Here is a 15,108-nt window from a genome sequence, read left to right as displayed (position 1 = left end):
GCCCCAGCAGCTGCTGGGCCCTGCCATCCTATTCCTATGCAGGTTGTCCTGTCCTTATGCTGTATTAAACCTGCAAAACTCCTACTACCTCGAATCTTGACTCTTATTTATTGAGCTATCTGTTATGATATATGTCTAGTCAAAAAGAGAGGTATTATTTATTTATTTACCACAACCTGACCATCCAGACCAGGTGTCTCTAACGAGTTACTTGTGAGCTACCAGTAGCTCCCACACACCTTCAGAGAATCGAGCAGCCTTGAGTTCATTTTTAAATAAGCACAGGGTCACATTTTTCTTTTAAAGTTAAGGGAAGGCTATGTTTACTTTACATTATTATCATCTGGCTGCAGATACCAGAGCCTGATGACGAGCAGTTCTCAGTCAGGTTTATAGGCCAGGCTGGGGCACTGAGGTGAAGCACTGAGGTTTTTAACTCTTAAATAAAAGTCCTTGCTGACTCAATATTGGAGCATGGGAACAAAATGATGTTTCTGAATGCTTTTACAAGAGAGAAAATGAAAACGAGGTGCTACCTTAATTTTTAGCTCCTCTTTTTAATTTTCTCCCATTTCAAATTGTCACATTTATAAGCAGAAGGTATTTTGCTACCAGTGTCCAGAAGACAGTGTGCCATATTTATAACTGAAAAATAGTAACTTTTTTTCAAATGGAAAATTTTAAAGTGAAGAAAAGACTTACTATAAAATATTAAGTATTAATGTCTTTCTCCCCTTTTAATTAAGACAATTACATCTTAATGTTTTATGAAGCATGTTTCTTCACTTAAAATTCCTCCCATTCAAACAAAGGTATTTTCTGTTATTAATATGGCACCATGTCTACAGGCCACTGGGAGCAAGATGCTTGGTGTTTTGTAAACGAGAAACTTGGAATAGGGAGATAACTCTTCAGTTTAATGTTGACACAGTGCTATATTTAGAAGTGAAAAATACAGCCATTACTTTAAGTGGGAGGAATTTAAAGTGCAGAAAAATGTTCCATGTTCTGAAATTTTTTCCAATTTGTGTTACAAATGCAACGGTGCCACATATGTTGAAATGTATACCATGTGCCACAAGTACATATGACACAGTCTTTCAGTCACCTGTACAAATATATCCGATTCATATGCACACATGTTCATACATTCCCAAAGACTACGCTCTCAATGACACATGGCAGCCCTATCATAGTGCCCTTAGTCAAAGTATTTTGTTCAAACCATAGTATCTGCCTCTATGGACATTAGGCTTAAAGTCAATTAAGCTGGGCATGGGGGCATCTGGTAATAATGCACAAACTGCTTAACCTTCAGCAGCTGACAATGATTTTCACCGATCAGAAGTAGCTCTCACTACAGAAAAGGTTGGAGACACCTAATCCAGGTAGTAATATTTTGTGAACGTATGTAGGGACTCCCACGTTGCTGCCTGATAGAAGTCCAGGACATGAACTCCACAAGCTAATACCGTCGCGCAGCCTTGGCTCTGGTGGAATGAGCCTGCAAACCCTCAGGCGGTTGCTTTTTTGCCAATGAGTAGCAGATCTTTATGCAGAGCACTATCCATTGTGAAATAGTCCGATTCTGCACTGCCTTTCCTTACTTTGCCCTGAGATACCCAGCAAAGAGTTGATTGTCTACCCGGAACTCTTTTGTACGATCAAGGTAGAATGACAACTCTTTTGGGCCCAGGCAGTGGAGTTTCTCCTTTTCTTTAAAAGAATGAGCAGATCAAAAAGGCAGGCAAGGAGATATTTTGGCCTACATGAAAAAGTGTCACAGCCTTTGGAAAGGAGGAGGCATGGGTTCTTAGAACCAGTTTGTCTGGGTGAAATGTATAAGAACGGTACACAGATAAAGCCTGCAGTTCACTGACCCTCTTGGACAACGTTATGGCTACTAGACAAGCCATCTTTGTGCAAGCAAATGAAGTTGGCAATTGTGTAACAGCTCGAAGGTGGAGCACATAAAAAAGGTCAAGGTCAGGTTGAGATCCCATTGAGGCATGATTAATGGCCTGGAAGGGAAGATGTGCAGAAGACGTTTGGGGAACCTAGTTACAACAGATGACTTAAACAAATAAGGTTTGTCCGGAAACTGCAGGAACGCCTAAATGGTGGTCATCTAACCTTTAACACTGCCAAGAGCAGAGCCCTGCTGGACCAGAGAAAGAACAAAAATAGAACTCGAGATAAGGGGGCAGAAAGAGGCTCAATATCTTGGGATGCAGACCATGCCACAAACGTGTCCCATTGGCAGGAGTATACCATCTTGGTGGGGGACGTTTAGCTGCCAGAATAAATTTACAGACTTTGGAAAGGAAGTCAAAGACCATCAACTTTCACCGCTCGATCTTCAAGCACGCAGGTGGAATGTGCGCAGGTTTGGGTGCAGTACTCTGCCCTGTTACTGTGACAGAAGATCCTCCCGAAGACTAAAGCTCATGCTTAGGAGTTCAGAATACCAGAATTTCTTTGCCAATCTGGCACCACATGAATGACATTGGGCCTGTCGTTCTTGATCTTCTTGAGGACTCTGGACAGGAGTGGTATTGACAAAAACGTGTACGGGAGGCCTGACAACCACTCAAGACAAAAACCATCTGCGAGCAACAGTCGCCTTGGAAACTCAGAACTGATGATATTGAGCATTCTCGTCAGTGGCAAACAGATCAAACCAAGGCCCTTCCCACTATCGAAAGAGACCTTGTACCACCCCTGATGAAGGCGCTATCCGTAATGCTCTATGCATCGACAGCTGAGTTTGTCCACCCTGGCGTTCAGAGAGCCCGCCAGGTGATGAACCACTAGGGAAATGTGCAGGCATCCCAGCCATGTCTAGAGGTGCAGGGCTCCAGACAAAGGGTCCACGACCCCGCTGGTGTTACCCATGGATATCTGCACCAGCTTTCCCCTGATCGAAGGAAGAAAGGCTTTCAATGCCAAATGGATTGTCTGAAGCTCCAACAGGCTGATGTGTTGTCTGGAGTCTACCAGAGAACAGAGTCCTCTGATTGCCACCTCTGCCAGACGGCCGCCCCACCCAAAGAGTGATGTATCGGTCACTACAGTCCACTCCAGTTGGGAAAGAGAGAGGGTTCTGCCACAGACCCAATCGTGGTTCATCAGCCACCATTGAAGGTCTTTAGCAGTTCATTCCGAGAGCTGGACCAGGTCAGAGAGATTTCCCTGATGCTGTGCCCTTGAAACTTCAGGTCCCATTGAGAAGCATGCATATGCCAATGGGCATGTGTCACTAGCAGGATGCAGAAGTCCATGAGGCTCAAAATCCTCAGTCAGTATCACCGAAATCCAGGATTAAGGCTGAGACATCTGTGTCAAAGCCTGAATATACTGGACTCGGCCCTCAGGAGGCTGGAAACTGCACTGTGTGCAGACCTGATCTGAAGAAGGGGAGTATCTAAGTCCCTCTCAGATACTCCCCTTCTTAGGCACATGGATAGTGAACTCCAACAAATGCATAGACTGGAGGTGGGAGACAACTGCCTGGGGCGATCCCGCCTTCAACAGACATCCATAGGGAAGACTGGAACCCCTGACCGCCGCAGATGTATTGCAACCACCGCCATCACTTGGTGGACAGCCGAGGAATGCTGATAAAGCCAAAAGGAGAGCACAGTGCACTGAAATGCCCACCGTGAACCGCAAGAAACATCTGTGGGCAGGCTGGACGGGGACGAGGAAATAGGCATCCTGCAAGTCCAATGCAATCATCCAGACTACAGGGTCCATGGCAGAAAGGACCAGAGGAAATGTAAACATTTGAAAATATTCCTTCTTCAGGCAAGTATTGAGAAGGTGCAAGTCTACAATACGGCGGAGATTTCCATCTTTTTTGGAAACTAGAAAGTAGCAAGAATAGCAACCACAACCTATTTCTAAGGCAAGCACCCTTTTGATGGTTCCTCTGGCCAAAACACCCTGATGTAGCAAGGATAGATAGTCAGCCGGTCATAAGTGGGTGGCATGGGTGGGGACAGTTACAGAAAGGGGATGGAGTAGCACTTCTGGACAATCTGTAGGACTTATTTGTCTGATGTTATGGACTGCCAGGAGGGTAGGTGATGGCGGATCTGGTGTTGGCATTAAGACAAACAAAAGGGATTTGAAAGGTGGCGGCTGCCGGGGGAGGGGGGGCATCAGGGGTGACTTAACCTCTGGCTGATGTTTCCACACGGTGGGAACCGCGTCCATGGCCACAAAAAGGTTGGGAAGCCTGTTGAGCTCGGTGACTGGATGGGAAAGGACAGGCCTAGCGTAGCCATGGAATGGGCGAAGAAATGAGGTTGGTTGGGGGCCATGAAGAGGCCCAAAGACATGGCCGTAGCTCTGCTGTCCTTAAAGCTCTCCAACACGGAGCCTTCCTTTTTGCCAAAAAGGAGAGAGCCATCAAACAGCATGTACATGAGGGATGGATAGACATCCCCTAAAAAGCCAACGGTTCTCACCCAGGTGTGGTGTTGAAGGGCCACTGACAAAACAATCGCTCTACCCAGTGAGTTGGTTGTGTCCAGTTCATATCTGATGGTGAACAGTGCTGCATCTCATCCGTCTGATGTGGTTTGGGTGAGTAGGGCTCAGGACTCATCCGTAACCACAGACAGCACTTGTGCAACCAAGTCCCAAACAACGTGTGTGCACAGACCCAAAAGGCAGATGGTGTTCACCAACCGCATGGGCTAGGCTGGCAGAAGAGAACAAACTCTTGCCAAAGGTATCCAGCCTTTTGGATTCTCAATCCAGTAGAGAGGTAGGGGATGCATCGGGGTTTATCCTGGGGATGGAAGCTTGGACCATCAAGGGTGGGGTGCTGGGTCAGAAAACTGGGGTCCCCAGGAGTGGGGAGATGGCAGCAGGCAATTGTCCTTTGTACAGGAGCCCCTGTGTAAGGTTTGAACCAGGCCTCAAGCAGGACGTCAGTAAGAGCTTCATTAAATGGAAGTAGCATTTCAGAGGGGGAAACTTCCGACGGAAGCACCTCTGTCAAGACATTCATCATTACTGCCACAGAGTGCAGCTGAAGGTCCAGAATCTCAGCCACCCTGTGCACCACCATTGCAAAGGAAGCCCCTTCCTCTGTAGCCATGTTAGAAGGAGAGACTAAGTCAGTGTCCAATGAAGTGTCTAACCCACTGGCATCCGCTAGTCTTCATACCAGTTGTCCTCTGGTTCATCTAGGGGGGTGATGAAAGGAATAAGAGTCATCGTACTCCTCCTATTTGTCTCCATCTCTAGGACTATCAAAAGTAAAAGGCACTGTCTCCAACTCGGAGGCCATGATACTGGCCAGCGCTGGAGTCGATCCAGATCTGTATTAGAGTCGGGAATGACGATGTGGCCAGCTCTGCTGAGGGGCCTCGGCAGCAGTGTGAGCAGGCTCTGAGGAAGGTCACATTCTTGTGGGTGGAGTCGCTCTGGACAAAACACCTGATACCTGGGAGCTGACTGGCATTGAGGGCAAACCTGCTGGAGAAAAACCAGTCCGTGTCCTCCCCCGAACCCGAAGGCACTCCAGAGGGTTCAGGACACCCAAATAAGAGGTGCATGGCCTCATAGAACTCCAGCTCCAGAAAACTCTGAGGCATGGACCGGAGCCAGGCAGAGGCTTGGAGAGTGTCATCTTTCCCACGCAGTCGTTGACTTGGACCGGCACTGAGAAGTCGAAGAGCGCTTCGACTTTTTAGACTTCTTGTGCTTGTGGGACTTACCCGACAATTTTGAGTGCAATGACAATTGTCAGGAGTGGTTCTGCGAGCGTCCCAGAACCTTCTGCACAACCAAAATCGAGAGTGTCACAGGGTCGTCCAACGTCCAGTGGCGAGAAGATTCAGGGAACATTTCCCTCAGCACCTCTGGATTGAAGCTGCGGCAGTCATCGCAGGTCTTAGAGTGGTGGTCCTGCTCCTAACACCATAAACACTCCAAATGTATGACTGTCACAGACCTCTTCCTATGACAGGCACCATGGGGTTTTAAATCTGTTGGTTTCATTGGAGACATACCAAAGCACACCAGGAGAAAGATCTAAAAAATTGCTTCCACAAAACATTGAAAAAACTCAGCCAAAAAGTGACTAGAAAGTAGCATTTCAAGATCTTTGCTGACTGGCACAGAAAGAAAAGAACTGATGTCCGAGCGCTGGGGTGGCGCCTATATAAGAACTGCGCCCGTCTCAGACATCAACCCGAAGGCACCACCCACTACGCAGGGTTACTGAAAAAGAAATTCTAGATCCAGTCTGACACCTTGGAAATATTCTAATGTAAGGAATCTATGGTTAGAAGCCTCAATCAGATTACAGCAATTACAAAATATTCAGTTAACTGAGCACACAGATGCAAAACGAGATGTTAACTTGCCTTTTCTTTTCAAAACAGAGGTCCAGCTGCTCCATGCATCACTTCTACTCATGGTAAAACTCCATCCCTCACCCTCTCTGCCACTTCTGTAAAGACAGTGAGTAGGGCAAAGGAGGAAGCATGTTGGGTATTTAATGAAGTAGTTTTACCATCTTGAATAAAGTAACAGAATGCTCAAGGCTGAATCGTCTCCTTTCTGGCTAAACTACTCTACTTGAGCTTCTCTGCTACAAGCCATTCACTTCAAGCGCGTATCTTAAGTGTCAAACTAAATACAACTGATTTACCTTTTTTCTGTACCTCATCAGTCCCACATTTTAAGTAAAAGATAGACTAAATATTGCAAATTATAGCATAATAGGTAGAAATCTCACAAAGACATTGTCAAACAACAAGGCATTTTTTAATCCATATTAGTCTGTGATTGTTGGTGATGCAGGAATAACTAAAGAGAACAGTGTTGAATTATTTTGATTGTATAGCCACTGTAAGCAAATTAATGAGACAATCTGCTGAAAGACAATGCGGCTAAAGAAAAATAAATGATTCCTGTTCCTACCTCAAAACAACTGCTATCAACTTGGAGAGGGTAAATCGGTCGCCACTGTTGCTTGGAAACACTGAAGCAAGTATTAAAGTAAAAAGTCCTGTACGAATAAGAGGAGTAAAAGATAAATGAAAAACAAATAGAGGGTGACAGTATCAGACATTTTTTAGATCATAACTTCTAATATAATCAAGAATCCATTTGATTGCTGATAAGTCACAAACAGAAATAACATACTTCTTGCTAGCCTGGTTGAAATTGATTTCTGGAAAAAACATTCTAATAGAGCTCGGTAAGGTTCTAATCTAACACATTAGTGCTTCATTAGAAGCGGTTATAATTAGTTCTCAGGGAACGTTGCAAGTATAACTTTTTCTATCTTGTTTCACGAGTAGTGCTATGCTTCTAAGTTTGTATTATAAAGCCTTCCTCCATGGAGGCTAAACCTGTGTAGTGTGCTAGTAGTAAAGGTTAGCCTTTATTTGCTCTCTAGTCACAACTTTACTGCTGAAGAGGGTACTTGATGTACATAGTCATGCACTCCTAAAGCCAAATACCCTGTGAACAATGAATTAAAATAATTTAACAACTTAGAGGACCGCTCCAATTTTATAACACTTTCCTGGACAGGACACAAGTCCTACAAGATCTCTTATGGCCTTCAGTGATGATGCAGGCCAGTTAGCACAGCATTGTAATATCCAGCACAAACTGCTGTTGGCAGTATATGCTTGTGCTTGACTGGAAATTGGTGCGACAGTAACAGCTTATCCCTAAAAAAACAACAAGGTACTCAGAAAACTGGAACTCAATTATTCTCTGGCATGACACTGTACATAATTTATGTGGTTTTACTGTTTAGGTCTGGTCTCATCCTAAAACTTCAGGTTTCCTTCTTCTTAAAAAAGGGAGATCTGCTAAAGTAACTGTGTATGTATTAAGATGAACTAGGGCCAAGTAGGAACAGAACTTTAGTAGGCACCCTCTAATGCCCAACAATACGACTTTAGTTTGATTTAAACAAAGAGGTCCTGAACCAAATTTTAGTTTTCATAAGACTTTACTGGAGATCCTGCAGGAGCAGAAGAACATTCTGCTCATGAAATGTAAGGATTATGTTATTTACCCTGTAATCATCTGTGGTTGGCATCTAATGCTGTAGATTCATATGTTTCGCATGCTCCTGCAATCTAGTGTTGGATCCAGATGTGTGCAAGTTGTTTTTCTTCAAAGAAGACTTTCGAGTCACGAGGTAGAGGGCTTCCTCCTGTTGGGGAAAATGCACAGGGGCATCGACTCCATTGTAAGATTGGTTTTCGCCGGTGGGTGAGAATGGAGTGTAAAGTAGGTGTAAGTAAAGAGATGTCCATGAATATGAAAAGGTAAAGAAACTGCAATGGCCACAAGTGTATGAGGAGGAGGGTGGGTGCATGTGAATCTACAGCACTACATGCCAAGAACAGATGTTTACAGTGTATGTAACATAATCCAGTCAAGGCATGTGTGGCTGTAGATAAACATGCTTTGCATAGACGGTATAGTAGTGCCTACCAAAGTGGCGGCTAACCTGTGGGTGTTGCAGTTGTTTGAAAGTGCCTATGTAGCCTGATCTACATTAGCTTGTAGGCGCGATAGAACATCCACACGATAATGTTTAGTGAAAGTGTGTGGTGTAGACCATGTAGCTGCATTGAATATATCAGCTATTGGGATGTTGCCCAGGAAAGCCACAGCGGTCCCTATTTTGTGAGCAGAGTGTGCTTTAGGGGGTGTAGGTAAAGTCTTTTTGGCTTTAACGTAACAGGTCTGACTGCATTTAACTATCCACTTGGCAATGCCTGATTTGGATATGGGCTTTCCCTTATGAGGGGGTGAAAAAGCAACAAAGAGTTGTTTGGTTTTGTGAAAGTCTTTAGTTCTGTCTAATGTATGTATAGCCCTTTCCACAACTGAGTCTGATTGAAGAAAGAACACAGGTAATTCAAATGAGAGACCACCTTTGGAAGGAATTTTGTGTTGGTGCTGAGGACCACTATCTCTGTGGAGCTGAAAGAAAGTCTCTTCTAAGGTTAGTGCATGGAGCTCACTAATAAGTCTGAGTGAAGTAATGGCAATTAAAAAAGCGACCTTCCAAGAAATTGAAGGGAACATTTATGTAGTGGTTCAAATGGTGGACCCATAAGTCTTGTACGAACAATGTTAAGATTCCAGCTAGGTGCAGGTGGAACCCGGGGTGGAAACACTCTTAAGACCTTCCATCAAAGCATTGATGGCTGGCACCTTGAACATAGACAGGCTTTATATATTTTGTAATTAGACAGCCACTGCAGCCAAATGTATATGTATGGATGTGAATGTAAGGCCAGAGATGCAGCAGGTAACAAACAATGTTTCGTTTTGTAGCATTAAATTGATTGGTATTCTTATTATGATAGTAACATACAAATCTTTTCCATCTAGCTGCACAGAAAGCTCTAGTAGTAGGCTTGTGAGCTTCTTTGAGAATGGTCATATGTTCAGGTGGAAGATTGATTCCTGTGACCTTAGGAGCCAAACTGCTAGGTGGAGTTCCTTGGGATTTGAGTGCCAGATTTCTCTGTGTTCTGAGTGAGAAGGTCCAGGTTGAGGAAAGGTTATTGTGAGGAACTAATGATAATCACAGTAGTGATGTGAACCAAAGCTGTTGGTTCTTTGTGAGAGCCACTAGTATGAGTGATGTTTGCCGGACCTTCCAAACAAGAATTGGTAGAAGAGGGAGTAGTGGAAAAGTGCAGGCAAATATCCCTGACCAGTTCATCCACAGAGCATTGCCCTTGGATAGTGGATGTGAGAACCTGGAGGCGAAGTTTGGGAATGTTTTGCGTTGCCCGCAGTTGCAAACAGATCTCTTTGTGGAAATCCCCCTCTTGTGGAAGTAAAGGAGGAGGATGGGGGTGGAGATCCCACTCATGGACATGTTGCTGCATTCTGCTGAGGTCGGCAAAATCATTGTCTGGTCCCGGAAGGTGTTCTGCTAACAAATGAATGTTGTTATGTAGAGCCCCATGCCAAATGGTCTGAGACTAGGCGTGATAACTGTAGTGATTGTGCCCCACCCTGTTTTTGCAACATGGTTGTCATATTGTCTGTCCGGATTAAGACAACTTTGCCGAACACGTGAGATGTGAACGCTTTCAACGCTTGGTGAACAGCCCTAGGTAGTTGATGTGGAGACCCTGGGGTTTGGTGCCCCAAAGTCCCTGGACTGTGAGATTCGGTAAGTGAGTACCCCAGCATGTCAGTGGTGCATGCTTTGTCAGGATAATATGGGGAACAGGGTCTAGGAAAGACCACACCTTTAACAGGTTTGTGTTACACCACTGCGGAGAGCGATGATTGCAGCTGTGTATCAACACTAGATTCTCTAATTGACCCAGTGACTGAGACCACTGTTGTGCTAGACATTCCTGTAGCGGATGCATGTGTAGTCGTGCATATGGCACTATGGCGATGCATGAGGCCATCATTTCCAGTAGGCACATGACAGTTCAAACTGTCAACTGTTGATTCACTTGGAAACATGGTAGCAGCTTTTGATTCTTGCTGTATTGTGATAGGCTAATCCCAGTTTTGTGTTTAGGATAGCCTTCAGATACGGCTGTTATTGTAAAGGTTGAAGATAAGATTTCTGGACATTGATGTTGAAGGCTAGTTGATGGAGCAGGTCTATGGTATTTTAAGTCTTTTGCTGGCAAAGAGGAAGAGTGCAGACTTTGATAAGCCAGTCATAGAGATACAGGATGACATTGATGTTCTGCTACCATTGTTAGGCATACGGTGAATACTTGAGGTCCAGTAGTCTCCCGGAATGGGAGCACTTTGAATTGGTAATGTTTGTCTGCTATCACAAATCTGAGTAATTTGCGACAGAAAGTCGCCTTGCTGGAGAAGTGGGATCACATCTTGGAGAGTGCCCATATGGAAATAATCTGAAGGGATGTAATGATTTAAGGCCAGTAGATCAAAGACTGGCCTTAAAGATCCGTCCATTTTTTGGGATTAGGAAGTACAGGGAGTATACTCCTGATCCCTGATGTTGTAGAGGGACAGATTCCATAGCTCCTTTGTGCAACAGAGCTTGAACTTCCTTCTTGAGTAGTGTTTGGTGTTTTAAGAGTCTGTGAGTGTGAGGTGGAATGTTTGGAAGTGTGGTAATAAATTCCAGACAATAAGCATGTTGGATAATAGCCAACACCCATTGGACAGACGTTATTGATTGCCTTGTGGGCAGAACATCCTGTAATCGTCAAACAACAGGTGTTGAGTGTGGGGGGGAGGGAGGGGGGAGAAGGAAGCATTATTTTAGTTACCCTGTAAGCATCTGCTTGTGGCATGTAGTGCTGTAGATTCACATGCTCTGCATAGTCCTGCCATCTAGAGTTGGTTTTGAGTCACGAGGTAGAGTGACTCCTCTTCTCAGTGATACTGCGCATGGGCATCGACTCCTTTGTTATATTGTTTTTCCGCAGGAGGGTGAGAAAGGAGTTTAAGGAATGTGTAAAAAAAATAGATGTCCATGCTAAAATGTGAATTTATCAGAGATGTGTCAAAACATAACTGCAATGGTGAATATACAGCTACATGCCACAAACAGATGCTTACAGGGTAACAAAATCCGTTCAATGGTATGTGTGGCTGTAGATACACATGCTCAGCATAAACTATGATGCAGTCCCTCCTCAGAAGTGGTGGCTGGCGTGTAGTAGTTGCAGTAGTTTGAAAAAGGGTACCTAGAGGTATTTGCGATTAGCATGGTATATGGGTATGTGAAGTAAGCGTCCTTTAGGTCCAGTGTGGCCATAAAGTAGCCCTGTTGTAGAATGGGAATGACATCCTGTAGACTTAGATTCCAGGACGAGACCAAACCATATACTAAGAAAGTTGAAAGCGAACTGCAGATGAGGACTGAACAGAAGACCCAACGGAGTCGGGGGCACAAGAATGACCCCAAGGTAAGTACCCAGGAACCCCACCAAGGTTGTGTGCAGAGTAGGAACAGAGCTGCTTGCCCAATGGAAGTCAATGGAGAAGTCACAGTGGCAGTTTAGCAGAAGAAGGAGTAGTTTCGGTCCTGTAACTCCAGTTCTGTAGTAGGGGTATCTCTGTTATAGTTATAATCTAGTGAATAGTCCCGCCCATGTGCGTGGACCCCGGAGCAATCAAAAATAATCTCTTAAGTTGTCAAAACATGCAGAACTGCACAGACACTTAAGAGAGAATTTAAAGACAGATAATGCAGCCTATATCCACAGGTTACACTGTCCAGTACTTCAACTAGAAATTCCACCAAAAATCCACAAAAGCACGGCCTGTCCAGATTTTTCCACAGAAAAAAACCTTGCCTTTACCAGCAAAACCCTCTGGAATGATAGAGAGGAAGAAGTGGACAGACAAGCCCCATAGGCTGCCATTATGTGGCTCAGAACAGGATACTGTGCCTTTATGAGAACTTTCCGGGACTCTCACAGTATCCCAGAATCCACTGCATGTCCCTTTTACTTTCAGTTCTTTTTGAAGGCGTAACACGCCAGACCTGTAGCATTCCTTACATGAACATCTCTCTCCACCGGGGAGGAGGGCGGGCGCTTATGACTATAACAGAGATACCCCTACTACAGAACTGGAGTTACAGGACAGAAACTACTCCTTCTGTAGTAGGGGATCTCTGTGTATAGTCATAATCTAGTGAATAGAATGGCAAGCCCATCCCCACACCAAAGCGGCGGTGGAGAAAAAAGAAATAACACCACTACTGTGCGAACAGATTTCGCAGCAAAGCCTGCCCAACCTGAGCGTCTGTCCTGGCATCTGTGTCCAGACAGTAATGCTTAGCAAAGGTATGGACCGACTTCCAAGTGGCCGCCTTGCAGATTTCTGCAATTGGAACATTACGTAGCAAAGCAGTCGTGGCAGCTTTGCCCCTGGTGGAATGAGCCTTAGGTTTACCCCCTAAGGTCTTATCAGCTTTTTGGTAACACAACTGTATACAGGACACAATCCACCTAGAAATGGACTGTTTAGAGGTAGCAAGACCTGTCCTGACGGATCCATAATTGATAAACAATTGGTCTGACCTACGAATATCTTTGGTTTTATCCAGATAAAATTTCAACACCCTCCTGACATCCAGGGAATGCAGAGACCTTTCCGCTGGAGATGAAGGATTCTGAAAAAACGTAGGTAAAGTTATAGTCTGGTTAACATGGAAATCAGATATAACCTTTGGAAGAAATTTAGGGTGAGTACGCATAACAACCTTCAGCAGCATGAAATACAATATAAGGTTATTGGCAACACAACGCCTGAATTTCACTCACCCTGCGGGCCGATGTGATGGCCACGAGGAACGCCGCCTTCCAGGACAGGTGCTGCAACGAAGCCTTATGAATAGATTCAAAATGCTCCTTCATCAATCTGGACACCACCACGTTCAATTCCCATGAAGGCGAAGGAAGCCGGACAGGAGGGAACACTTTCTTCAAGCCTTCCAAAAAATCTTTGATCACAGGGATCTGGAAGAAGGAAGTCTGTGAAGGGCATTTCCTGTAGGCAGTCAGCGCAGCAAGATGAACCTTAATGGAATGGACATTAAGGCCAGACTGCGCCAGATGTAGAAGATACGGAAGGATGACATCTTCCTTACACGTCGTTGTGTCATCGTTCTTGGACTTGCACCAGATGCAAAACCTCTTCCACTTGTAAGCATAGGAAGTCCTAGTGGAAGGTCGCTTAGCCTCCTTCGGTATGTCCATACAATCTTTGGTAGATTCAAATGGCCATATTGCACTATCTCAGGAGCCATGCCGCCAAACTCATCTGCCCCCCGAACTTCGTGAGAAGGTCCGGCCGGCACGGCAGCCGTATGTGAGGAAGGAGAGACCGGTGAAGCAGGTCCGTGAACCACCACTGCCTGGGCCATTCCGGGGCAATCAGGATCATCCGCGCCCTGGACTGGGACAGCTTGATGAGCACCGCCGGAATCAGGGGAATGGGTGGAAAAGCGTACAGAAAGCTGTTCGACCAGTTGATCCATAACGCATTCCCCAGCGTCCCCTGCTGGTAGTACCTGGAGACGAAGTCTCGGCATTTGCTGTTTTCGGCAGTGGCGAACAGATCTACGTCTGGAGTCCCCCACCTTGCGAAGACTTCTCCTAGTACTTCGTCGTTTATGACCCATTCGTGGTTTTACTGAATCAGTCTGCTCAGTGCGTCGGCCTGAACATTCTGCACACCTGGTAGATGGGTAGCCGTTATCGTCAGTCCTCTGGCTAAAAGCCAGCACCAGATCGCCTGCGCCTCCTGCGACAGAGTGCGCGATCTCGAGCCCCCCTGCTTGTTGAGGTAATACATCATGGTTGTATTGTCTGGCTGTACAAGCAGAGAGTTGGTCTGGAAGGACGGATGAAAAGCCTTCAGTGCCAAGTGAACAGGTCTGAGTTCCAGGAAATTGATGTGATACGTGGACTCCATCTGGGACCACGTTCCTTGTATCTGTAAGTCTCCGGAGTGCGCCCCCCAGCCGTGGAGAGATGCATCCGTCATGATAGTCTGTGTGGGAATGTCCTTGTGGAAGGGAACCCCCCTGAGGAGATTCTCCGCTGAACACCACCACTTCAGAGACTGAAGAGCATGCAGAGACAGTCGTATCTGGTCGTCCCAAGATCCTTTCCTCTGGATCCTCCAAGCACTCCTGCAATGGTCTCATGTGCAGCCGTGCGTGTGGCGTGAGGAAGATACAAGAGGCCATCGACCCCAGTAGAGAAGACACCGTCCTCACTGTTGTAGATGAAGCGGTCATAAGAGCCTGAGCCTTCCGAAGGAGTGATAATCGTCTCTCCTCCAAAGGAGACACGCTTGCTGACAGCGTATTGATGGAGGCTCCCAAGTACTGTATGCACTGGACCGGAGTCGGGACAGACTTGGACATGTTGATGTGCAACCCCAACTTGTTCAAGAGAACACACGTCTTCTGGAAGTGCGCTTGAGCTTCCGAGAAGGAGGAGGCCTTGATCAACCAATCCTCCAGGTACGGGTAGACAAACACCTTGTTCTTCCTCAGGTGTGCGGCTACCACTGCAATGCACTTCGAGAATGTTCTGGGCGCAGACTTCAGCCCGAATGGCAGTACTGTGTACTGAT

General features: G+C 45.7%; 1 protein-coding gene across 2 annotated transcripts in view; it reads right to left on the bottom strand.

Moving 5' to 3' along the window:
* The window catches only part of SLC35F5 (solute carrier family 35 member F5), a 786,684-nt gene that overhangs the window by 422,069 nt on the left and 349,507 nt on the right, over positions 1 to 15,108 (bottom strand). For both annotated transcript variants that reach the window (XM_078682012.1, XM_078682011.1), the window contains one exon: positions 6,943 to 7,030. In XM_078682012.1, coding sequence (XP_078538138.1) covers positions 6,943 to 7,030 — 88 coding nt within the window. The remainder of the gene's footprint in view (positions 1 to 6,942; positions 7,031 to 15,108) is intronic.

This window comes from Lissotriton helveticus, chromosome 3_1, assembly GCF_964261635.1.
Source record: "Lissotriton helveticus chromosome 3_1, aLisHel1.1, whole genome shotgun sequence".
Classification (NCBI taxonomy): Eukaryota; Metazoa; Chordata; class Amphibia; order Caudata; family Salamandridae; genus Lissotriton; species Lissotriton helveticus.
This window is presented reverse-complemented; position numbering and strand designations above follow the sequence as displayed.